Source organism: Rhinatrema bivittatum, chromosome 1 (genome assembly GCF_901001135.1).
Source record: "Rhinatrema bivittatum chromosome 1, aRhiBiv1.1, whole genome shotgun sequence".
NCBI classification, from domain to species: Eukaryota; Metazoa; Chordata; class Amphibia; order Gymnophiona; family Rhinatrematidae; genus Rhinatrema; species Rhinatrema bivittatum.
This window is the reverse complement of record NC_042615.1, coordinates 621,324,304-621,349,810: the sequence shown is the minus strand read 5'-3', so window position 1 is coordinate 621,349,810 and position 25,507 is coordinate 621,324,304. Positions and strand designations below refer to the sequence as shown.

The following is a 25,507-nucleotide window of genomic DNA, read 5'->3' as shown; positions in this document are numbered from 1 at the left end:
TAGTACTGCCCTTGCAAATGCCGTGTCCTACCGAGTCTGAACATCCAGACGGTAGAATCTGGAGAAGGTGTGGATGGAGGACCATGTCGCCCCCCTGCAGATCTCGGCGGGTGACAGCATTCTGGTTTCTGCCCAGGATACTGCGTGGGCACTGGTAGAATGGGCCTTGGCCTGTAGAGGCGGAGGCTTGCTTGCTTCTACGTAGGCCGCCTTGATGACTTCCTTGATCCAGTGGCTATGGTTGCCGTGAGGCTGCTTCCCCTTGTCTCTTCCCGCTGTGAAGGACGAAAAGGTGGTCCGTTTTTCGTACGGGTTCCAACATTTCCAGGACAGGAAGTCTGCCTATATTGAGGTGGTGTTGACTACGAGCTTCTTCCGAATTCTTCAAGTCATCCGGCGATGGTTTGGTTAAGATGAAAGTGTGATACCACCTTGGGAAGAAATGAAGGGACCGTGCATAACTGGATGGATCCTGGGGTGAGCCTGAGGAACGGCTCACGGCAGGACAGTGCTTGTAGTTCTGAAATGCGGCAGGCTGAGCAAACTGCCAGCAGAAAGGCTGTCTTTAAAGTTAACAGACGGAGGGACAGACCTCGGAGGGATCTGAAGGAGGTTCCTGCTAGGAAATCCAGGACCAGGTTGAGATTCCACAGAGGTACCGGCCACTTTAGTGGTGGGCGGATGTGTTTGACTCCTTTCAGGAAACGTGACACGTCCGGGTGAGAAGCTATGCTGTCGCCCCCACTTTTGGGTCCGTAGCATGACAATGTGGCCTCCTGTACCTTGATAGAGTTGAGGGACAGCCCCCTTCTGTAAGAATTCTAGGATCAAGGGAACTTTAGTTGAGCATGGCTTGATGTCGTGGTCTTCGCACCAGGCTTCAAAAACTCTCCAAATCCTTATGTACGTTAGAGATGTGGAGAACTTGTGTGCTCGGAGGAGAGTATCGGAGCAGGGTGTCGATTACAGCCCCCGAGTATCTGCTCTCTCTCAGATGAGCCCTCTCAATGGCCAGGCCGTAAGAGAATTGAGCTGGATCCTCGTGGAGGATCTGTCCTTGTTGGAGCAGGTCTCTGTGTGGAGGCAGTGGTAGGGGGTTCCCTGCCAGTAGTCTTCTCATGTCGGTGTACCACGGTCTTCTTGGCCAGTCCGGGGCCACCAGAAGAACTAGTCCCCTGTGCAGCTGTATCTTGTGAATGATTGCGCCCAGTAGGGGCCACGGTGGGAAAGCGTATAATAGGGTCCCCTGTGGCCAGGTCTGTACCAGGGCATCGATCCCCTGGGACTGAGGTTCCCGGGTACTTGGGCATTGGACCAGTTTGCCTGAAGGTCCATGTCTGGTGTCCCCCACCGGTTCACTATCATTTGGAACGCTGCGGACAACAGCTTCCATTCTCCTGGGTCTAGACTTTCTCTGCTGAGGTAGTCTGCCGTGATGTAGTCTTTCCCGGTGATGTGGACGGCCGAGATCTCTTGGAGGTTTACTTCCGCCCACGTCATTAGGGGGTCTATTTCCAGAGACACCTGTTGGCTTTCTGGTTCCCCCCTGCCGGTAGATGTAGGCCACTGTTGTGGCATTGTCTGACATTACTCTGACCGCTTTGTCTCGGAGTCTGTGGGCAAAGCGTAGGCAGGCTTGTCTGACTGCCCGGGCTTCTAGGCGATTGATGTTCCATTCAGACTCTTCTGTGTTCCACTGCCCTTGGGCGGTTAATTCCTTGCAGTGAGCTCCCCATCCTCGTAGGCTGGCGTCTGTGATGAGCAGGGTCCAGGTTGGGGAGGATAGTCTTGTTCCCTGGCTCAGGTGGCTGGCCAGTAGCCACCACCGTAGCTGGGTCCGAATCCTGCCCAGGAGGGATAGATGTACGGCCTAGTTCTGAGATAGCGGATTCCATTGAGATAGAAGCGAGCGCTGCAGGGGTCTCATGTAAGCTCGCACTCATGGTACTACTTCCAGTGTGGATGCCATCAGACCGAGAACTTGTAGGTAATCCCATGCTGTGGGGCAAGGCTCGCTCAACAGGCTCTGTAACTGGTTCCACAGTTTTGATCTCCTTGTGGGAGTCAGGCTGACCTTGTCTTCTTTGGTGTCGAATCGGACTCCTAGGTACTCTAGAGACTGTGAGGGCTGCAGACAACTTTTGTTTGTGTTGACCACCCATCCTAGGCTCTCCAGTATAGTTTTGACTCTGTTGGTTGCTTGGCGGCTTTCCTCTGGGGATTTCGCCCTGATCAGCCAATCGTCTAGGTAAGGATGTACGAGGATTCCTTCCTTCCTCAATGTTGCCGCCACCACCACTATGATCTTGGTGAACGTCCGGGGTGCTGTGGCTAACCCGAAGGGTAGTGCCCGGAAACGGTAGTGACGGTCCAGGATTTTGAAGCGTAGATAGTGTTGGTGTTCCTGATGAATTGGGATGTGTAGGTAGGCCTCCGAAATATCCAGAGATATGAGAAACTCTCCTGGTTTTATTGCCCTTAAGGAGCGTAGGGTTTCCATGCAGAAGCGGGGAATCCTCAGGTGGCGGTTGACAGACTTTAGGTCCAGGATGGACCTGAACATCCCCTCTTTCTTGGGGACGATAAAATAAATGGAATAATGCCCAGTATTTATTTCTTGTGGAGGTACTGGGGTTATGGCATCGAGGGCAAGTAGTCTGGTTAGTGTAGCTTCCACTGCTACCCTCTTGGCGAGGTCGTGGTAGGGGGACTCCACGAACTTGTCCGGAGGGGTTCGTAGAAAATCCAGATAGTACCCCTCCTGAATGATGGCTAGGACCCACTTGTCCGAAGTTCTCGCAAGGCATCTGTGGTAGAATAGGGCTAGTCTGCCCCCTATGGCTTCTTCCCTTGGACGGGTCGGCTGAATCTCGTTGTGGGATATGGCTGGGGCCTGTACCCAAGCCGGTTCCCCTCTTGTTGTGCTTGGTCCGAAACGACTGGTTCCTGCCCATAGGGCGGGGCGCTTGATAGTTGTTTCTGTATGGATTGAAGTGCTGTAAACTTCTGCCCCGGAGGCACGGGGGAAGGGTCACTGGTTTCTCTTTGTCCTGACCTCCGGTAGGCGCGGCAATGGGGATTCGCCCTATTTGTTGGCCAGTTTCTCTAGCTCGCTGCCGAACAGGAGGGATCCTTTGAAGGGCATCCTTGTGAGGCGAGGTTTGGAAGATGCATCGACCGACCAGCTTCGGAGCCAGAGTTGCCTTCTGGCAGCCACCGCAGATGACACTCCTCTGGCTGCCGTGCGCACCAGATCGGAAGCAGCGTCCACAAGGAATGACACTGCTGGTTCCATGACTTCTCCAGGGGTGTTGCTCCTGGTCTGAGATAAGCAGGCACGTGTCACTATGGTGTAGCAGCCCGCTATTTGTAGGGACATAGCAGCTACGTCAAAAGACTGTTTAAGGATGGATTCTAGACGCCGGTCATGTCTTTGAGCGCTGCTCCTCCCTCCACTGGGATAGTAGTGCGCTTCAAGACCACGCAGACCATGGCATCAACTCTTGGGCATGTGAGAAGATCTTTGGCCGCCGGGTCCAGGGGGGTACATGGCTGCCATAGCTTGTCCCCCTTTGAATGTGGATTCTGGAGCGCTCCATTCCAGGTCAATTAGCTGCCGCCCCCCCCCCCCCCCCCGAAGCATCTGGGCCCATAATAGTGAGCTCCCTCAGGCTGCGGGTGACCAGGTCAGGGAGCTCGTCCTTGGTGAAAAAGCGTCTTATGGTTCGGTGAGGCTCCGTCCCCGGGGGGAGTTCCCCCTCTTTTAGGGGCTCTGCTTCCTCTTCAGAGGTGTCCATGTCCCCATAGGTGGGGCTCCTGGGCGGTGGAAACCTTTGTCTAGGCCTCGAGGGGCCTGGGGCATAAAGGTCCTCTGGTGGAAGATGTGGTTGGTCAGCCAGGGGTTCCGTTTGATTGTGAACAAAGGTGTGTAGCCCTTTGAAGAACTCCATCCATGAGATAGACGCTGGATCCAAGATGAGGGGCGTTGGGTCCCTGGGGGTCCCCGTTTGTGGGGGTGTCCCACTGGGATTTGCAAGGTCCGGGGTAACCACTGAGGAGCTATTACTTGGCCCTGAGTGGGACTGGCCCTGGGCTGGATTTCCCAGGGCTTCCTCGCACTGAGCGCACAGGGCATTGGCCTCCTCGCTTTGTGCGGCTCTGATATGGCATGCTGGGCAGAGACCTTGAGCCTTTATCTCCATTTCTGGTGGTGCCATGGTTGTCGGCGCATAAACCCTTATGCGCTCCGGCACATCTAGCTGTGCGCCCAAGTCGTGGTTATGCGTTTAGCCCGGTAGGTGCGTGGCGCGCGTATATCTTGTGCACGCAGCCCTTGTGCATGTAACTTATGCGCACAAGGAATATGTGCGTGTAACTTTCTGCGCACATGTAATTTGTGCGTCTAAGTAAACTTGTGTGCCTGGCCCGAGACTACGAGCGGAGCGGCGAACAGGGCCAAGATGGTGACGGCGACCACATGGGCAATATGGCAACCACCTCGGCGGGTCTCCACATGGGTAGACCCTTGGATCTAACCGGGGCCTGGCCCTGCTAGGGCGGATCAACCCGGCGGCACTAGTCCCGGCCGGCGACCTGTGCGACTCCTCGAACCTCGGAGTCGACGCTGAAGATTTCTACCTTACCTTGTCTTCGGTGCTTCCTGGTTTCGTTCCGGGCGGACTCCGGCTGCGGGGGAAAGAGGGCAAATACCTTCACCGCTGCACTCGAGCGGGAACCCGCTGCCTCTCAGCCGCGCCCGGGATCGGGGGCTAGATCCTCGCTGCGATTTGGCCGCTGGACCAAGGCTTACCTCAGAGGGACCACAGAAATCACCTCGGGAATCTCAACTGGGGGAGGGACCAGAGGGTATCACCGCAGGACAGCGGGGCTCGTCTTCAGAGGTAAGTTTTGTCTTCAAATTTGGGTTTTCTTCTTGAATTGGTTCTAACGCTGCGAGAGCGTGCAGATATAGTCTCTAACTGCTATGGAGACGGAAAATACTGAAGAGCTGCACTTCCTGCAGAGGTATATGTACTAGGGGCTGACGTCAGATTGAAATCTAACTCCGTCTCCAACTGCTAACAGGAGTACACTATACCCATTGGTCCTGAGTCCATCTGCTACACGCTAGGAAATCCTACTTTATCACCTTCAGGAAGCAGAACAGTATCAATCTACTTGCCAGTCTGTAATTCTTACTTTAAAAAAAAACAAACAAACAAAAACCGCGCACACACAAACCTTCAGCATATAGTAGAAAGGGAACCAAGACAGGAAGATGTCAGAGAAGAACTCGACTATACTGAAGACGCCATACACCACCCAGTAAGTCAGCCACTGTGTGTCGTCGTCTTTGTTGGGGCTCTCAATGGCCTTTATTCTGAAAAAACAAAACACAACAAGCAGTCAGCAGGATAAGCCGTTCACCAGGAGAATTTGAGAAACCTCTGCATTAAATAAATATTAAAAAATACAAAGCTCTGATCATGCCCTCCAATAATTCACGTCAGGCTGCTGCAACACTCGCCTGCCTTTATATTCCGGACCCATTGACAGTCTCAGCTGGGATGGATCTTTGACACTGGTGCAGAAAGTCCTGCTTTGTACTTCTTTCCAACATGCACTTCTGTCTTTTGGTAGAGCCTTATGCTATTGCTAATAAATACAATGTTTGTTTCTATTTATTGGATTTAATATACAGCTTGCATATAGACATACTGCCATCAGGAGTGCATTGTAGAATAAACACTCCAAGGATAGCTGGCTGTGATGGTACCTGACCAAGCCCAGGAAGCAATGTTGACGTGACGTAACGTGTTTGTTCTTGGGAGGGAAAAAGAAAACACAGGGGAGGGGGGGGGGGGGTGGTGGTGGTGAGGGCAGGCTCTGCAGCTGGATTCTTTTCAAGTGGCTGAAGTTGAAAAGGGAGGCCCAGAAAGAAAGACCAAGGCTCAAATCAGCATGTCTGAAACACCAGCTTTTTTTTTTTTTTAATTGTTAGAAATGCTTTTCAGTTAATGACAATCCACATTTTAACAACATAGACAACATGGTGATGTGTCTAACTCACACTATCAGGGAGAGGGCAGAAGGTCAGCCAGCAGGAAGCAGCGGCATTGCACTGATACACTTAGGTGTGAACTGGGGAGAGGAGGCAAGTCGCTTACAGGCAGATACAATAAAATTCGTGGGAGAGCAGGCATGTGCCCGCTCTCCCGGCGCGTGCACAGGCCACTCTCCTGTGCGTGCAATTCATTATTTAAATGGGGGCCCGCGGTAAAAAGAGGCGCTAGGGACACTAGCGCGTCCCTAGCACCTCTTTTTTGACAGGAGCGGCGGCTGTCAGCGAGTTTGACAGCAGACGCTCGATTTTGCAGGCGTCGGTTCTCAAACCCGCTGACAGCCACGGCTTCGGAAACCGGACGCGGGCAAAACTGAGCTTCCGGTTTTCAACCCGCGGGCCTATTTTAAATTTATTTTATTTTTTTTATTATTTTTTACTTTGGGACATCAGACTTAATATCGCCATGATATTAAGTTAGAGGGTGTACAGAAAAACAGTTTTTACTGCTTTTCTGTGCACTTTCCCGGTGCCGGCAGAAATTAATGCCTACCTTTGGGTAGGCGCTAATTTCTGAAAGTAAAATGTGCGGCTTGGCTGCACATTTTACTTAGTGAATCGCGCAGGAATACCTAATAGGCCATCAACATGCATTTGCATGTTGCAGGTGCTATTAGTTTCGGGGGAGTTGGACGTGCGTTTTCGATGCACTATTACCCCTTACTGAATAAGGGGTAAAGCTAGCGCGTCAAACGCGCGTCCGCCGGAGAGCACTGTACTGTATTGGCCTGTTGGGGCAGCAGGATAACTTGTCTACCCTCCCCAGCTTATGGCATAAAAGAGGAGAAGGGACTTCCTGAAGGCAGTCAGTATTTTACAGCAGAGGTCTCTCCTTCATGCAGATGATGGTGGGAAGGGCAAGGAAGGATGATGGCTAGAATTAAAAGCAGTGTAGCCAGGGGCTACTGGGCAGATTGGAGGTAGGGGAGGGGAGAGATGGGCCTTTTCTTTTGCTATGTTTTGTTCCCTAGAAAATGTTTTGGTCTGACACGTGGCATTTGTGTAACAGCAAAGGATGGCAGTGGTGCCTCTCTACTCCCACGAAACTGCTGAATGCATGCAGAGTGCCAGAAGGCAAGTGCAGGGCAAGCTGCAGGAAAACTGTGCAACAGCATGCCCCACTTCATAAGAACATAAGAAACTGCCAGCATCCTGTTTCCAACAGAGGCCAAACCAGGCCACAAGGACCTGGCAATTATCCAAACACAAAGAAGATCCCATGCTACTGATGCAATTAATAGCAGTGGCTATTCCCTAAGTAAACTTGATTAATAGCCGTTAATGGACTTCTCCTCCAAGAACTTATCCAAACCTTTTTTGAACCCAGCTACACTAACTGCACTAACCACATCCTCTGGCAACAAATTCCAGAGCTTTATTGTGCGTTAAGTGAAAAAGAATTTTCTCCGATTAGTCTTAAAATGTGCTACTTGCTAACTTCATGGAATGCCCCCTAGTCCTTCTATTATTCAAAAGTGTAAATAACCGAGTCACATCTACTCGTTCAAGACCTCTCATGGTCTTAAAGACCTCTATCATATCCCCCCTCAGCAGTCTCTTCTCCAAGCTGAACAGCCCTAACCTCTTCAGCTTTTCCTCATAGGGAAGCTGTTCCATCCCCTTTATCATTTTGGTTGCCCTTCTCTGTACCTTCATGTTTAGTATTATTCTACAATTTCCAAAACCCTGTCCAATCAATATAAATCTGATCCATGGAGCACATTTTCAGCCCTAAAAGGCTGAACAAAGTGCCTGCCTGGGTAGCTACAGATGGTTTAGGGAGCTATTGCGATTTGAGGAATTGTGGAGGCCTAATAAGTGCGTCTGAAAAGTGATCAGCAACCCACAGGTAAAACATAACTACATGCATTTGTTAGTTACCATTTAAAAGACAGGAAAGACTTCCTAGTAGCCTCTACTTTTATTCTGTTTTTGGAAACAGACAGACAATAATATGCAGACTCAAATTCCCTTCTTTCTGCTGAAGAATAACTGGGACTTGCCATTTTCCCTACATAGCCATCAGTGGTCTGCCCTGTTCTTCCACAATGAGATTGAAGGCCTCCCTTTATCCAGGATCCAGAGACTGTCTTGCTCGGGAAATCTGTCTGCACGTACTCCCAGCATGCAATATGGATCGCTGAAAGGGCCGAGAGATCCTTCTCTTCCCATTCCATCAACAGTGCTGCCCCCTGCACCACTCAGAGATCCTCCCTTTTCTGTTCATGTACGCTACCACCATGGCATTGTCTAACATAATACGTAAAGCTCTACGTAATCATTCAAACAGCCCATGTTTCTAAGCAATTTATCAACCAACTTGCCTCAATAGGACTCCTTTGACATCCAGAATTGGTCCAAAAGCACTTTCCTTCTTTGGCACCACAAAACAGAATATCTGCCTAGTCCCCTTTTCAGACTGTGAAACAGGCACCACTGCCTCCATCAATATCAAGTGCCTTAAAATGAAAACTACTGCCTCTTTCTTGGCAATAAACCAACAAGAAGACACTACAGAGGCATCTGGTACTGGATTGCTGAACTCCAGGGCATATCTGTACTGTATTATCTCCAGAACTCAAGATGATATGAACCCACTCCTGGAAGAATGGTTCTACCACCTGTGGTACTCTGGAGTGGGTCCTTTGACTTTCATTGGCAAGCACAAGTACCTGCAGCAGTAATCAAACATCTTTCCTGACCTTCTATAGGTTCCACGAGAGCCCTCTCTTGGCCTTTAGATCTCTGACCAAGAGAGGGCTTCCCTGGTCTCTACCACGTCACCTGACTTCTGAACTGAGATTCTTTAAAGGCTTCCCTATTTTTGTCTTCCAACAACCTTGGAGTCTTGAACTCTTCCAAATCTTTTTCCACCTTTTCCAAGACCACAACAAACAAGAACATCCCCTTAAATGGCAGCTTGTAAACTCATGACTTGGAAGCCAAATCTGCCATCCAGTGGTGTAGCCAAAATGCCATACGAGCTGAAACTGCTGAAGCCACAGCCTTAGCTGATGTCCACCGTGAAGGCTACTCCAGTCTCCAGAAGCAGTGGCTCCACTTCTATTATCTGAAAGATTCTGCCTTGAACCCTGCTGGGCCCAGCAGAGCACTGCTCTTGCCAACAATCCGCTACAGACTATGGTCTTCAAAACCAAATAAAGTCTCAAACATCTGCTTCAGAAAAGCTTCCTCCCCCCATTTTATTTAAATCATCTGAACTGCATATACAATCAAAAAGAACAAAACAAGTCATAGAACATAGAAGTATGCACACCTCCGCAATTTACTTTCAGATAAAACACAAATACTGGGCAATCAGCACATAAAACATACAAGACAACTATTCATACCCATTCATACTTAATATCGAAGCACTGATCAAACTCTAAATAGAGAAAACCTGGTCTCGTAAGTAAAAACTCAACAGATCCCGATATCAGAATTACAAACACTGGCAATCTGAATTATCTTTACAACTGCCTCCCATTCATCCCATGCATTCCACAAACAGTTAAGACAGTCACAAACAACACTTAAACACAAAGTGCTCCAAGGGTCCACATCTACTTCGCCAGCAAACTGTTCTCTTCATGAAGATGTGCCCCGAGGCATCCATAACGAATGCCAGAGCAGAAAGTTCAAGCTAGTCAGTGGCGTCTTCCAAAAGGAAAAGTAAGAAAATTTTTTTTTAAAAAATTAATATAAACTGCAGCTATTAGAAGACCACTAATGGCATATGTTCAGGTAGTCTAGAGAAATAAATGCCTATATTCCTCAGGAAAAGTACAAAAATATCTTACTCATCTTATTCTCATCAGTTCCAGATGAACATATCCAGCAATCAACATAGAAAACCACAAAATAAAATTCCAAAGGTTAATGTGGCAGTTGTCCAAAATCTTTCCCCAGCACAAAAACACAAAAAATCAGAGGCATACCAATAGATTCCTAAAGAAATACAAGAGTATTATGAAGGGGCTAAAATAGTCAGACTATGACCACCTTCTCATGAGCATAGGACGATTTATGATGCAACTGCATTGTAAACAGGTAGTGAAATGCAAGTGGCACACATCATCCAGCATCAGCAAAAGAACGGTCACCTCTATCATTCTACCCCTATCATCAAGCCAATTCAAAAAATAAAACACAGCAGGGAAATCCATTAACTGCTATTAATCAAGTTGACTTAGGGAATAGCCACTGCTATTAATTGCATCAGTAGCATGGGATCTTCTTAGTGTTTGGGTAATTGCCAGATTCTTGTGGCCTGGTTTGGCCTCTGTTGGAAACAGGATGCTGGGCTTGATGGACCCTTGGTCTGACCCTGCATGGCAATTTCTTAAGTTCAATTAGAAAAACCTGATGAAAACAGCTATTTTCTGATATCTTGACCATGTAGAGATTTCAGAAATTTGTCTGCCTGTTCTTTATTCAGAATCATAGTCTCTTTCCCAACTTGAAATATACAAAGCTTAGCCATAAAATGCAAAATAAAATTCACTCCGCGGCTGTACAATGCCTTACAGACAGGAATCAGGGCCCACCGGCTTTCAGAAACTCTAACTAAAAATCATTTAATGGCAAGAGTTTATGGTTGTGGTACAATAAGACATTCTTCTTACTTTAGTCGGGAAAATTCAATATTCTGGCCACTACTACTCTTGCTCTAGTAGTTGCGTTAGTCACAGGCCCCACATGATGATCTCTCTCTCGCTCTTTACTACCACAGGCTCAGATTCCAAGGAAAAGGCCCAGTGCCACCGGCAGCCATACTTGTACAAAATGAATCAGATCGGGACTTCACAGATTCAAGCAGCCCAATTTTCCTAACATTATTGCGGTACCTGATTGCTCTTTTGGAAAAGATAGACTTTTTCTTTCTGAAGAGTTTGCAGTTGCATAGAGAAGTGCTTGGATGTCAATTCTTGAGCTGAAATTCTCTGCTCCATTTCAGTAAGGTGTGACAATTGTGTTTCAAATCTATTTCATCAAATGAAAACTGCATCTTTCCAAGTCCATCCTCCAGCACAACCGAAACCATTTTAGTAGTATCATGGACCGGCTCATCTTTCAATTCCAAGAGCAACCTTTCTTCAGCTGCTGTCATTTTTTGATCTGTACCACCAGCTTTCTCTCTTGCAGGGCACGGAGTACAAGTGGTCATCTCCCAATCACCAGGAGCAAAAAACAAACTTACAAGAGTCCACAACACTAATGTAAAAGTAAGATTGCCAACTGGAGAGAGAGAAAAAAAATGTAGGGATGTCCAAAACTAAAGAAAAATTATAGGTCTTTACAGAATTCATCCCGCACATGACTTCTCAGCTGGCAAGCATCATAGGAAGTCCAGAACAGCTTCTAACCTATGGTCCTGGGGGTCTCAAAGAGCAGTACCCCCTTTTATCAGAAGAATGGTCTTTTGGGTAATTGCAGTGACAAACATATCCACCCTGGGGAGTCGGTAGGTCCCTTCTAGCACCCCTTTGGGCAGCAGACAGACTTTAGCTATGTTCCATGCCACCTTCAAATGTTAAGTCCAGGATTTTCCTCTCCTCATCACCATGTAGATAATGGCTGGCAGGAAAAGTAATGACTTAGAAAGTTCTCTGATCCCTGCCAAGATAGGATCTTCCATAGCCTTCACTTCTGGCTGGTTATCTGAAATATTCAATACAGACACTACCTATACAATGAAGACTTGCAACTCTCTTCCTTCCTGAGCAGTCTCACCACTGTTGACTCCTCCCTCAGGGAGAGGACAGGACAGATTTTCCTTCTTCCAGGTCCAAATAATCAGTTTCACTCAGATCTTTCAGCCCTTCTTCCCAGGTATCCTATTCTAAGAACACAGATCCTTGGAAGAGCTCTGGGGAATCTTCACTTAAAAGTATGGGCATCTGCTGCTGAGACCATGGGAGAAGCACCAGCTGACTACTGCATACGGGAATATGCCCTATGCGGCAGCAACACAAAGGTCATCCAATAGCAGTCCCAGAATTTCCTGCAAGACCAGGAGCGACAGCCATATCCAAAACTGCAAGTCACAAGTCGACACATTGTAGTGTCAGCAATTGAAAACTATTGCTTTCCTGCCCTGCGGCCGACAAAGGAAACTGCAACATGGTGGATTTTTCCCACAGTGTCAATAGCACCTCCGCCAACTTGCCCAGCATTTTGCCATCTTGCTTGCCCATGGAAGAGTCTTGCCTGCAATTCCCCTCTTAAGACCACTGATTCCCATTGGAAGGGCTCTGGGACTGGTCCCCATTATGCCCTGAGAGCACACCCAGCAAGGGGAGGGAGCTAGCTGCTACTGATTCCTGTCTGGACCGGATCTTCTCGCCCAACATAACTGGGCAGAAGCACAAGCAGCGCCTTAGCCAGAGACCTTTCTGCGTGGTTCTGGCATACTGGAGCAAGCATTCTCTCCAAGGAGTTCTGCCAAATCTCCCTGCTCTTTTTTTTTTTCGTAAACTTAATTGATAAGTCTATATCCAATATGGACAATCTTACTGCAGAGCTAGTGCCCCCTTTTTATGTCCCCCAGGAAAATGTGGAATCTCTGTGAGGACTTAACCCTTTCACTGGACTCAGAGGGGAAAAAGCAGCAACCTATGTGGCCATCACCTGGAAGCCCCCCAAAGGTCTATCTAAAGTCCTCTGAAAGGAAACCGGAACCCTCAGGGTCCCCTGTCCCTAGGGCCTATCCTTCTCCTCCTTGATCTGCACCATCTTCTACAGACAGAGAAATACTGGTTAAGGGCTTTGCTGCTCCAGCTTATAAGTGAGAGGAGAGGCAGTATTGTCTCCCATCTGCTGGCTGGCAGGAACCCCAAGGAAAAAAATCATTTAATCAATCTCCTATTATATACTCACATGAATTTTAACTTAAAAGTTATAAAGAAAATTCAGTTAGATTCTAAGTTATTTGATCGATGTGAATATGGAAGTGCTAATCTCCTCTGGGTGGAAAAATTCCAGGCACCAGGTCATCCCAATACCTAAAATTTGGGACTTGGTGCTGAGTGGACCAGACACTGGCAAGACCCAAGCAATAAGACATATGTTGCAGCAGCTGCCACCAAGGCTCTATATAGCTGGGCAGAGGAAGAAAAAGAAGGGAGAATGCTTAGAAACAGGGGGGAGGGACATGTACTCATGGAGCAATTACAATTTACATTTTTGCGCAGGATTTGTATGCACCTAGTCTGGGTACATAAAGCAGGCATAGAACAGTCCAGTCATTGTGGTAAAAGCAGAATAGCCAAGCACACATTTAGTCATATTTTGTCCTATAATAAGATTTCAGCTTTTACAAATTATGCCTTTGAGGCATTAAGTTAAAATGACAAGTCACAGTTATGAAATGTGCCTAACTATATTCTGGATATACTAGAAAGTTTTTCATCAGAGAGAAATGCATTAGTTTATGACTAGATTATAAGCTTCACAGAGCAGGGATTGTCTCTTGTGTGTGTGTGAAGCACATAAGTACATAGGTTTTGCCACACTGCATCAGAGCAAAGGACCATCAAGCACAGTATCCTGTTTCCAATAGTGGCCAATTGTTGCGGATGTTGACCCTTGGACCGAAGTGAAGTGGGCACAATTCCCAGGGAGGAGCCCTATATGTTCCCACCATCAGCAGGCGGAGCTGCTGGAGCAGAGGCCCAAACAGGAACTTCACCTATACCGGCCCTCATTCCCCTTAGATTAAGCCCTCTGGTGCCGGGGCTGGCTGGGCTTAGGCGTGGGCCTCTGTGGAGAGGTGGATCCGTCGTCGTGGGAGATGTTGCAGGCCAGCAGGAGTGAAGCGGAGAAAAACAGGCAGTGTCCAGGGCAGGTGAAGTTTGTGCAGTGTCGAGGTCCATGCAGAGGTCTGGGCAGGCAAAGTTCTAGCAAGACAGTGAGAATGCAGTGGTCGAAGGACAACTGGAGATCAAGTAGCGAAGAACAAACCAAAGTCAAGCCAGGAATCCAACCGAAGACAGAGTCAAGACTCCGAACAGAAGTCAAAGCCAGGAGTTCAATTTGAGGGGCAAGGCAAGGTGGAACAGGACAGGCTGGACACTTAAGACAGATTAGGGACCACAAAGACACAACTCAAAGGAAGAGCAGACTTGCGGAAGGACCAGACACAGGAACTCAGATGATACCCAGCGGAAGCAGGAACACGTAGGCAAGTCACAGGATCAAGAACCAGAAATGCAGAGGTAAACCACTAATCCAAGGAGTCGACCTTTGTTGAGGCGTCTGAGGGAAGTCCAGTCAGGCTTTATAAACTGAAAGCCCGTGATTTCATCAGAGGGTGCCGCAGTGAACTTTCCAGGCATGGGCCCTTTAAATGCTGGAGAGTTGAGTGTACGCGCCTAGGGACAGCCAGAACAGTTGGCAATGGCATCCATAGTGTGGTGCGTTGGGCCTGCCATGTCCTCGTTCAGGGCCTTGCCTCGGTGTCAGTGGGTCCCCACCATGGCTTGGGGCTAGAGGTAAGAGCAGTTGGTCGCGGGTCCATTCCATGACCAGACGCAACACCAATCCAGGTCACAAGTACCTGGCAGGATCCCAAGGGGTAGATAGATTCCAAACTGCTTATCCCAAGAATAAACAGTGGATTTCTGCAACTATCTTAATAATGGTTAATGGACTTTTCCTCCAGGAACTTGTCCAAACCTTTTTTTTACATGCAGCTACACTAATAGCTCTGGCAACGAATTCTAAAGCTTAATTATGCAATGAGTAAAAAAATATTTTCTCTTATTAGTTTTAAATGTATTACCTAGTAACTTCATTGTGGGTCCCTTGGTCTTTGTACTTTTCAAAAGAGTAAACAACTGATTAATGTTTACTCGTTCCATTCCACTCATTATTTTATAGACCTTTATCATATCTCCTCTTAGCAGTCTTTTCTCCAAGCTGGAGACCTAACCTCTTTAGCCTTTCCTCATAGGTGAATCATTCCATCCCCTTTATCATTTTGGTCACCCTTCTCTGTACCTTCTCTAATTCTGCTATATCTTTCTTGAGATGTAGTGACCAGAACTTAACACAATACTCAAGATGAGGTCGCACCATGGAATGCTACAGAGGCATTATGATATTCTCTGTTTTATTCTCCATTCCTTTCCTAATAATCCCTAGCATTCTATTTGCTTTTTTGGCTGCTGCTGCAGATTTCAATGTATCATCAACGATGACACCTAGATCCTTTTCCAGAGTGGTGACTCCTAATGTGGAACCTTGCATTTTGTAGCTATAAATGTGGATAACTCTTCCCCAAGTGCAACACTTTGTACTTATCCACATTAAATTTGTCATTTGCCTGCCCAGTCCTCCAAGTTTTGCAAAGTCCTCTTGCAATTTCTCACAATCTGCTTGTGATTTAACAACTTTGAATAATTTTGTATCATCTGCAAATTTGATCACCTCACTTGTTCATCCCATTTCCAGGTCATTTATAAATATATTAAAAAGCATCGGTCCCAGAACAGATCCCTTGTGCACCGAACTATTCACCTTTCTCTACTGGGAAAGTCTACCATTTAGCCTACTCTCTGTTTTCTATCTTCTAACCTGTTGCCAATCCACAATAGGACACTGCCCGCATCCCATGACTTTAATTTCCTAAGAAGTCTCTCATGACGGAGTTTGTCAAACACTTTCTGGAAATCCAGATATCAGCTGGCTCACCTTTATCTACATGTTTATTTATGCTCTCAAAGAAATGTAGCAGACTGGTTAGTCAAGACTTCCCTTGGCTAAGCCCATGTTGGTTTTGTCCCATTAAACTATGCCTATGTACACCGCTGCATACATCTAGTAGCACTGTAGAAATGTTTTACGGTAGCAACAATGGAAGACAGCTTTGAAGCAGAGGAATTGGGACCAGGAGGGGAGGGGGAAGAGGAACAAGGGTCCCTGGAGGAAAGAGCAAGGGAAAGCAAAGAAATCAAAACCTAAAAATTAAAGGAAAAAGTACAAAAACAAAAAACATGTAGCTGGCTCCTGTATTTCTAGCTAGTTCCTAACTTTTTAAACTATTTTTCTGCTTCTGAATCCCCTAAACATGCCCAGTGTAACTGACTTAACCGTTCAGAATGTTCACTCTAATTGATGCAAACTTAAAATTAACAAGAAAATAGCTCCAATAATGTGCCATCTTATGCTTGGGAAGCTATTACATCATAACAATTGTTTCATTTATTTTAAATGTCCAGATTACACCTGGCTTGCAACTGGATTGTGAAGGCACAAAGTGAATCCCAAGGTCACATCAATGCACTCTGACCTGGATGTTCATCATCAGCTAATTCCCTGCCCGGCGACCATCACTGCTTCATCATGCAAACCCTACTAAATCTACAGCCAAAATTTTAAAACAAACATCGTTGTCCTGTAAACTGACAGAAGCACAGGGGAACCCGTCCTGCTCACAGTGGCAAGGGTTTCAGACCCCCGTTACCCTTAGGGATTTACATAGCGGGAGAATGCGTCCTCCCCAAACCCACCCCATAACCAGACTGTCCACTTGTGTAACTCAATAACGGGTCTCCATGCACACAAAATGGGTCTCATGAAGGCAAAGAAGGAAAAACCAGGGCAGACAGAAATTGTAATTTAGTATAGGTACGTTATACAATGAAACAAGATTTTACAAATAAAAAAAAACCAAAACACTTATTTTTTATTTTTCAGGATCGACTCTCTGGGATGTTACAGTGAAAGCAAACAAGGTTAATCAGATAATTTTGGTTTTCTTACTTTAGACAGACATCACCATTTTAAACATCCATGAACACTTTTCTTTTTTTTTTTTTAATGTCTTGATTTTTACAGTAACTTTTCCAAAGCACACTGTCACTTACCAAGCTTGTCAAGTTCATTTACTTTGTCTCTCTCTGTTTCTTACAAAGTTCTCCTTAAACATTAACCCATGTAAGAACATTATATATTTCTATATAAAGAAAATCTAAATTCTCACTATTGCAATTTTCATGTGACCTCATGTGTCCATCTATGTTCTTTGAGTGCCAACGACTTTCTCCCTTCATTGAATCACAAGAAACTCCTAACTAGCTATAAAATTATAAATATATTATAAAAAATAAAAATGAATGCCTGGCTACATCTGATTGCATGAATACCTTCTGTCTTTTCAGTTTGCCTCAGTAAGGATTTCTGTACTGTCTGCCAACTAATGAAATCAAAATAACTTAACCTTATCTATTACTTTAAAAGCATAGGTATGCTCTTTTGCATTTTAAACTCTATCTAAAGTTAATACTTCTCTTATCTCACACACACAAGCTATCTCTGCTAACACTTCAGAGAAACGAGTCAGGAGCCCAGTGACCATTTTTGTCAGTTACTCTCACACAAATGCATACACACAAACAGAGCTGTACCTTCTTCAGAAGCACCCCCACACTGTCACTGACAAAACGTAATGTACTGGTATAACTACACACTGCTTCCGATACGCTCATATTGTGGTATTAGTTCTGCTCCATTGTTTCTTCACTCGTGTGTCATAATGGTGTTTTTGTATTGTTAAAATTACTAAAGAAAGAGTTTAAAACAAAAAAACCCCAAACACCCCCCCAGACACTGACCTGCATTCTACAGTCGAGCTTCTGCAAGGGCAAGGTTCCCCCTCTCACACTAGGTCAGTTTCCCAAACACACTGGAATGCCTTCAGTCCTGATCAGGCGTGCCATGGAAAATCACCACTGCCGGATGCTCCGATCTGAGCCAGCACCTGGGCTCTGCTCTCGGCACCAAGACACCAGCGATGGCTCTTAAATGTGTAGGATCTCCTTTCTGAGATCATGTGCAATCATGCACGCCTCTTCTTCCTTAGCTACAAGCAGGAGCCCTGGAGTGTGGGTAATCAATGGGCCGCACGAAGGATCTGGATAGCTGGGCCCTGCTTTGACAGGCACTGCACACGGCACCTCCTCATCTTCCCTATTCTGAGCTTCCTTCTTGGAGGCCTTCCAGCCTCTATCCTATCCCCAGATGGGAAAAGTGGGCACTGGGAATGGGATGCGACTCACTTTGAGTGTTGGGAGCAGCAGCGTGCAATATCCAAGGGAACTAACTGAGCCGGCTGCCCGCATCACAACTTCTCCCTCACCCAGTGCTTGCATGGAGCTGGTCCCACTGTGACAAGTTAAATGCGGGTCTCCACCCTCTTTCCCTTTGTTTTAAAAAAAATCGGAAGAGACTGGTGGGGCTTTCAGTGCTTTCCCAGCCACATGAGTTCTCTCCATGTCCACACAATGCCTGCCCCATGGAGGCTGGCGTGCCAGTGCCACACAAACCTTTTTTTTTTTTTCATTAATGTAGGTTTGCTGTGGGCTTGAAAGGTTGGGAAACACTGCACTAAGTAACAAAATGAGCTCCAGGAACCAGTGCTCCAGTAAACACACACATCCCCAGGCATTAGGCTTTTATTCCGTTTTGATAAGCGGGCTTTCATTTCTTTAAATTCTCTAAAGTCTTGAATGCATAAAGGTCTTTGAATGGGAAATTTGTGTGTTGTATCTAGGGTCCTTTATTTTCAGTTTTTATATTAATTTTCCCTTGGAATTCAGTGTTCATTATAACCGACCAAGTGGCAGAAAAGAAGTGTAATAAAATGACATCTTCCGGCACCTCCCTCCACCGTGATTTTTTCCATGTTTTTGTTGGTTCTAATAATTCTGATAAATTCTTCGGGAAAGTAAAATAAAAACTGAAAAAGAAGATCCCTAATTATAACACTGCTACCTACACTGTATTTCTCAAAAGAAAGCCTCTACACTGCCTTAAAGCAAGTCCCTGCTGCCCTGCCAGTTTGACTGCCTTTAGTCTTTCACTTGTTGGTTTACATTCAGCACATAAAGAAGCCGATGAGAATAAAGCGCACATAAAAACGTGCATCCAAACCGGGCCGCCCATTTCCCCCCAACGCGCGCACAGCCACCTCTCCTGGGCGCCCGACACAATAATCTAATGAGCTGATAAGCTTAAAAAGGGCGCGCTAGGGAAAACCGTGCGTCCCTGGAGACGGGGCTATGCGCGGGTTAGGAAAAACGGGAGCTCAGTGCGCGCATCCGTTTTATCCCGCCACATCCAGCGAAGACTCAACTGGGGAACATTGGAATTGCTTGAATATAGGAAACATTTTTTAAATAAACATGAACAGCTTTTGAATTGCACTCTTCAGTCTATGCATAATTCTTAATCCCTGCGAGCAGTAGATCTTCCTCCTACTTAGTATCATGACAATGCTAAGCAGGGGAAACAAAAAGCAGTATTTTTTGCTTTTTATTTGAGCCCTTGGTGCACGGCACCAAGGGCTCAAACACGGCGATTTTTTGTATTGGAGGTAATAGCTAATAGCCTCATCTACACAGACCAACTCTCAAATGAACTCATAACCTTAATTCTCAACCTAACTAACCTCCCTCCACATTCAACCTTATATCTGCAGAGACTTACTTGGTTATGTTTATTATTATTGTAATTACAACATGTTATGATATCTCAAAACCTCTCTGTTAAAATTTATTCACTTTGTAAACAGTTATGATGGCTTTCCGAATAATGGTATATAAAACTCTTCAAATAAATAAATAAATTAGCTACAAGTTTGTTGGAACGCTAGTTTTGTATGTGCTAATACCCTTATTGCACCAGGTGTCAGCCTAGCGCATCCAAAACGCACGTCTATTCGCTCGTTAAGATGTGCGCTAGGTTGAGCGTGCTTTTTGCATCGGCCCCCTTAGTGTCCCTTCTGACAGCGGCAATCCCAAGGCTGAGAAACAGGTCCTTAAGTGACATGGTCTCGTTTGGCATGTAAAGGAAAAGACGGGGATGAACCTGAAGGATAAAGGGATTCTGTTCTGCTGCAATCTATGTCCCCTGGGTACCCAAGCGATGGGAGCGTACAACGGCTCAGGGAAGGCAATCACAGGAAAAGAGAGAGAGCATTCTCGGTGCTCCCCTGCACAAGGGTGAAAATCAGTCTGGGCTGGGCCAGCATTCACGAAAGACAAAGAGAGAACAGGAGCCAGTAGCTGGCCCAGGGGCATGGTCAGGAGTGGTGCCCAAACCCCATACCAAAGGCTAGATACTGCAGAGTGTGCAAGAGTTAATCCTGTCCGCTAGCCGAAAAGTATTTCTCCATCCTCCTGCAACTGAGGAAAGTCACTGAGCGAATATGCCAAAGCTCCCTGGAATCTAATGGGATGGGCTGTTTGTTAAGAGTTTAAGAAGACAGGTGGCTTCAGTCACTAACTAGCAAACAGATGCACTGGAGGGATGTGTAAGCAGAGGCTGCAGCACCACAAGGAAGTTATCTGTCAGAGGATGGTGTTTGTGAGGGAACGCTGTCAGCCACAAGGCCTGCACGGGATGCAGCTCGCCGGCTCAGTGCGTCAGACACAAAGTTTGAAATTTGTGAGCTGCAGTGCCTTTCGTCGAGGCATCAAGCCCCTGGGGGAGGGGGGGGGGGGAAAACCACAACTTGAATCTTAACTGCTAGAAGTGCTAAAACTTTTAGGTAAAATGACTTTATTGATCGTTCTCTCTGTGAGCCCTACAGCTGCGGTAACTCCAGTAACCAGGGGCTGAACCTTTCCTGTTATTTTGCTATAGTAACTGGTGCTGCGGGGACCACCATAAATCAGCTTCAGATGTAAGGTCTCCGGTTATCACTATAACTTCAGAACATGTTACAGCATCAAAAAGAGTACCGCCAACCGTCACACACAATATATTGCTCGGGTCATAATATAATCCATCATACGAAGAATGGCTGCTAGAGAAATTTCATTGCTTTGAAATCCTATTCCTACAAACACATCTATCTCTGACCCCTCTCCTCCATTTAGCTTATAATGCTCTGCATTGCCCCAGTTGTGTCACTCCGTAAGTGTTGTGTGTGTTTCCACCACAAGTAGATTAATTAATATGGGAAGCTTCTCCAGGGTGGCTGTGACCTGATTCCTAGGCCTGGTCTCAGCCGCCTTCAGCAATGCCTGATTAGAAGGAGCAACCCAAGCATGCGCTTTCTGGCAAGCAAATCTGGATTTCTTTCCGATAGGACTTAAGTTTTACAAGAGTTGGGGTACGAACCCAGTCAGAAAAGCTTTGTGGTTGCACATTGCTCCTAGCAAAGTAGCTCCAAGGCTGGTCCTGACTGAGCAGGAAATCCTAACGGAGCAGGAGAGAACTGTCAGTAGCGCACACACACACCTCAAGAAAATAAAAGCCTTTTCATAGTGAACCCTTCTACCGATGCCACGCTGCTCTATAAAGCTATATACTTTTTATTATGTGCCCATTTTATTTTTATACTGTTTTATTATGTATTGCTATGGGGTTTTTTTGTTTGCATAAAGCGCTTTGATATTTCTTCTGAAAAGCAGTTAATCAAGTTAATAAACTAAAATAATATCAATGACCAAGTGTCCTGCCTCCAGGGATTACTGACATTTCCATGTCAAAACTTGGCACATTAAATGTTAACAGTTGCTCCGTGTCTGATGCGACATGCAATTATTAGCATTCAAAACAAGAGACTGTTGTTCTTAGTCCTCCGGTGGAAGAAGCATAAGCAGACTCAGTGCCGGCAAACGGAAGAGGGTGAGAAATCAGGGATAAATCTTTATTAAATAAGGCCTATAGCGGAAAAAAACCCTTAAAAAAAAAAAAAGAAAAGGGGGGGGGGGTGCGGGGGAGGTGACACTCAGGAATCATGCTTGGATCAACAAAATTATCTTTTATGTTTAACCAAATGTCCAGGGAATTTGTGGCAGCCCCTAAAAAAAAACAAAAACAAAAAAACAAAAAAAAGTTTGAAAACCATGACACCTTATTTTTGGGAAACTATCCCAGGAACTGCAGGAAAACTTGGAAAGAACACAGGAAATATGCAGGCAGACGAGATGTTCAAATCACTTAAGGACTGATGAAAGGCTGTGGTTAAGCATGATTAAGCCAAAGTAACTGGTCCACAAGATGCCTTTTTGGCTATTTCTGAAAGCAAATTTGTTACTTAGTCTAATGAGATCTCCGATTGGTTTATGAAGCAGATGAGAAGTTCTTTGTTTCAAGTTGAAACAGGGCCCAATGGCAGCACTTCCCCCCCTCTCTTTGATTTCATATCTCCCACCACTATGTTCTGCTCTTCATCTCCAATTAAACAAAATGCAGGAGAAAATAAACAGGCCAATGCAAAAGTGTGGCCCAGCATTGCACACGGCTTAACCCTCAGTTGGATGCGCGTTTTTGAATGCATTAGAATAACTCCCGCTGCAATAATGAGATTAGCGCGTCCAAACAGGCAGGTAGCTAATAGATCTCATCGCATGTAAATGCCATTTAAATGAGGCTATTAGCTATTACCCCCCCCCCCCCCCCCCAATATGTAGAAAATCACTGCTTGGTTAAAGCAGCCTAACACAGCAAATTTAACGTTAGCCTAGAGCTGGTGTTGTCTTGCTGCAAGTCAAGGGTGCATTAGTGATTGTTTAAAATCAAGCAACCCTCACCAGAGAGATAGAGAGTTTGTCAGGCACTTAATAGATTCACTCCTTCACTGACTGCCGATTGGTCCATTCACTGTCACATGTCAGTGAAAGGACCAATCTCTTTTCAGAAGGCTATCCTGAAAGGGGATTGATCCTTTTCACTGACAAGTGTCAGTGAAAAGGACCAATTGGGTTCAGCCCTGCTAGGGGTGGGGAGGGAGCTCTGACCAGACTGTTGTGGGTGCCTAATGCATAAATTATCCACTGCGTATCCCTTTTAGAGCAGCAGCTCATTTGGGTATTACATCGGGCACCCAGGAGAGGAGGATTACGCGCGTTGAAAAAATGTGTGCGAAGTTTGGACGCACGTTTTTTCACACTTTATATTGCATCAGCCAGAACGTTCTTTGTTTTAATTTATATTAACTTTTGTGGGACTACATGGCAAAAGGATCCCCTCTGGATACAATAAGCTTGCCAACAAGTGGTGTCCACGTACATCAAGGAACAAGTTCCATGGCCTGAGCCGGTCCTGGTTTTACCTCAGGGCACCTACGAATTTGCGGCTCCAGTTTCTTGACATCAGGCAGGACTAAAATTTCAGACACCATGAAACAAAAAACAAGGAAAAAAAACCCAAACACAACCCAGAATCGGGTCTTCTGGTCAACGAGACAGCTGGAGATGCAGCACAGGCCGTGTTTGCTCCCCCCTCACCCCCCCCCCCTTCAATGGAGGGGAGGAAAAACCATGGTCATCGCATAACGGTGACACCTGGCGCGTGGCCCCAGCCCAGGACTGTCACTGTAATGACCACACTATGTATGCTGGGGGCAGGAGGATGGGAATATAAAATAAAGGAAAAACCCCTGAATGGTTCTGAATGAAGGCTTACGGTACTGGCTCGTCGGCAACCCTGGCTCTGTGCAAGCAGATCTGAATGACCGCGGCTTTGTACTATTACAAGCACGGCCGAGGAAGCGTGGAGAGATTAATTTCAGCATGTAAGGAACCACCACGGACTACCCTAATTAAAACTCATGTAATTTTCATGTGTCCCAATTCAAAGGTTGCTAGTGAGTCTTACACGAGGTAGCTGGTTACCATACAGGAACTCTGAAACAAACCCCAGATAACGACGACATCCCAGACTCGCACCTTGTAACAGGAATATTATGAATAGAAAGAGTCCTGATTTTCTTCTGGAAAGAGCCACCAAATCTCGTCTGCCCTGATACCTGCTAAAAATATTAAGACTGGGAGCTGGTGGTGATCTGATCTGTAAAATCTCACCTCTGCAACTCTCAGGGCCGCGTGCGTTACTCGGTCAGCTAAATGTACGGCTGGTACGTGCACAGGCTTTCCTGAATCTCAGCAGTATCCATCTCCCTGTCTACAAAGGAGATGGCCTCCCTGCAATATTCCCCTGCAATCCATCACCATTTGTGCCCATCACAGAATCGGGAAATTTTACTGTGTCAGCAAAACTGGAAACCAGGCAGTATGCCCAGACTGCATCTTGCTGTGCTGAATGATATAATCAAGGTGGCAGAGCTTCTTACAAAACAAAAGAAAACAACAAATCTGTATTTTATGTACAGTATACTACGAAGGGAGAGGCTGGCGTTCAGCATCTCCCGAGAGCAGCATGCATTGCGGGTCCCTCGCTGGAACAGCACTTCCCAAGCAGCGCGCCATCAGCCCTGATCAGGCGTGCCACACATGGAAAAAAGTCACCACTGCCTGATGCTCCAAACCAGACTAGCATCTGGGTTCTGCCCTCAGCACCCCGCCGCAACAAGGGATCCCAGCGGTGGCTCTTCCACGTGCAGGAGCTCCTTTCCGAGAGCACGAGTAGCCATGCAAGCCTCAGCTTCCTAACCACAACGTGAACCCCGGAGCATGGGAATTATTATGCAGCATAAAATGGACAGCTGGGCCCTACTTTATGCAGTGCACGCATTGCACCCCACCACCACCACCTCCTCTTCCCCCCTCCTGAGCCGCTGTCTTATCCCCAAGGCTGAGTGAGATGGAGAGAGCGTGTGCATTGAGCACTGGATGTGACTCGCTGAGTGTTGAGAGCAGCAGCCATTAAGGAGCTCTGGCAGCCATATGTGGCAGCCAAGCTAACTAGCCAAGCCAGCTGCCTGCACCTCACCAGCTTCTCCCTTATCCTGTGCTCGTATAATCGAGGGAGCAGGTCCATTGTGGTGGGTTCATGGGTGTCGCTGCCCCTTCTCTCCCTTTGTTTTAACATTCGGAAGAGAGACGGGTAGGCCTTTCAGTGCTCCCCTAACTCTCCTTTTGGCCATACGAATCCTCTCCGTGTCTGCACTGCCTGCCCCATGGAGGCTGGTGTGTCTCACAGCATGTTTGTTAATGTAGGTGGACCTTGGCTTGAAAAGGTTGGGGGGGAAAAAACACTGCACTGGGAGAACCTGGAAACATTTTCTTGCCTTTGCTTTTGGAAAGAGCTTACCAATTTTCTTACCACAAGCTTCCACCATGAGCAGATTCAGGGCCAACTACTAATTCCAACAACGAAAGAAAGGAATTTTGTTTTTGGTCTTCAATGCCCCTTTTCCAGGTGCCATGCCTTAGTGGCTCCCGGGAACCCCCTCTTGCCAGTGCTGAGACCCAACCTCTGGTTGCTCTTTGGTCAGCAGTGGGGAGGGAGGAGACATTACAGCAGTAGCAGCACAGCAGACAGAGGGGAGACCCAAACCCGGTCTCACATGCAGAAGTCAACAGAACCATGGCTAGACACAGGGCTGGCCCACAGGCAATTTTTTTTTTTTTTTTTTTTAATGGCGTTGACTGTATTGTGATTTCTGTAGGGCCGTGTCACCCAATAATC

The 25,507-nt window shown here is 46.6% G+C and overlaps 1 protein-coding gene across 1 annotated transcript in view; it reads right to left on the bottom strand.

Moving 5' to 3' along the window:
- The window catches only part of REEP5 (receptor accessory protein 5), a 66,676-nt gene that overhangs the window by 17,731 nt on the left and 23,438 nt on the right, over nucleotides 1-25,507 (bottom strand). The window contains exon 3 of the mRNA XM_029571585.1: nucleotides 5,242-5,380. Within this exon, the coding sequence (XP_029427445.1) occupies nucleotides 5,242-5,380 (139 nt within the window). The remainder of the gene's footprint in view (nucleotides 1-5,241; nucleotides 5,381-25,507) is intronic.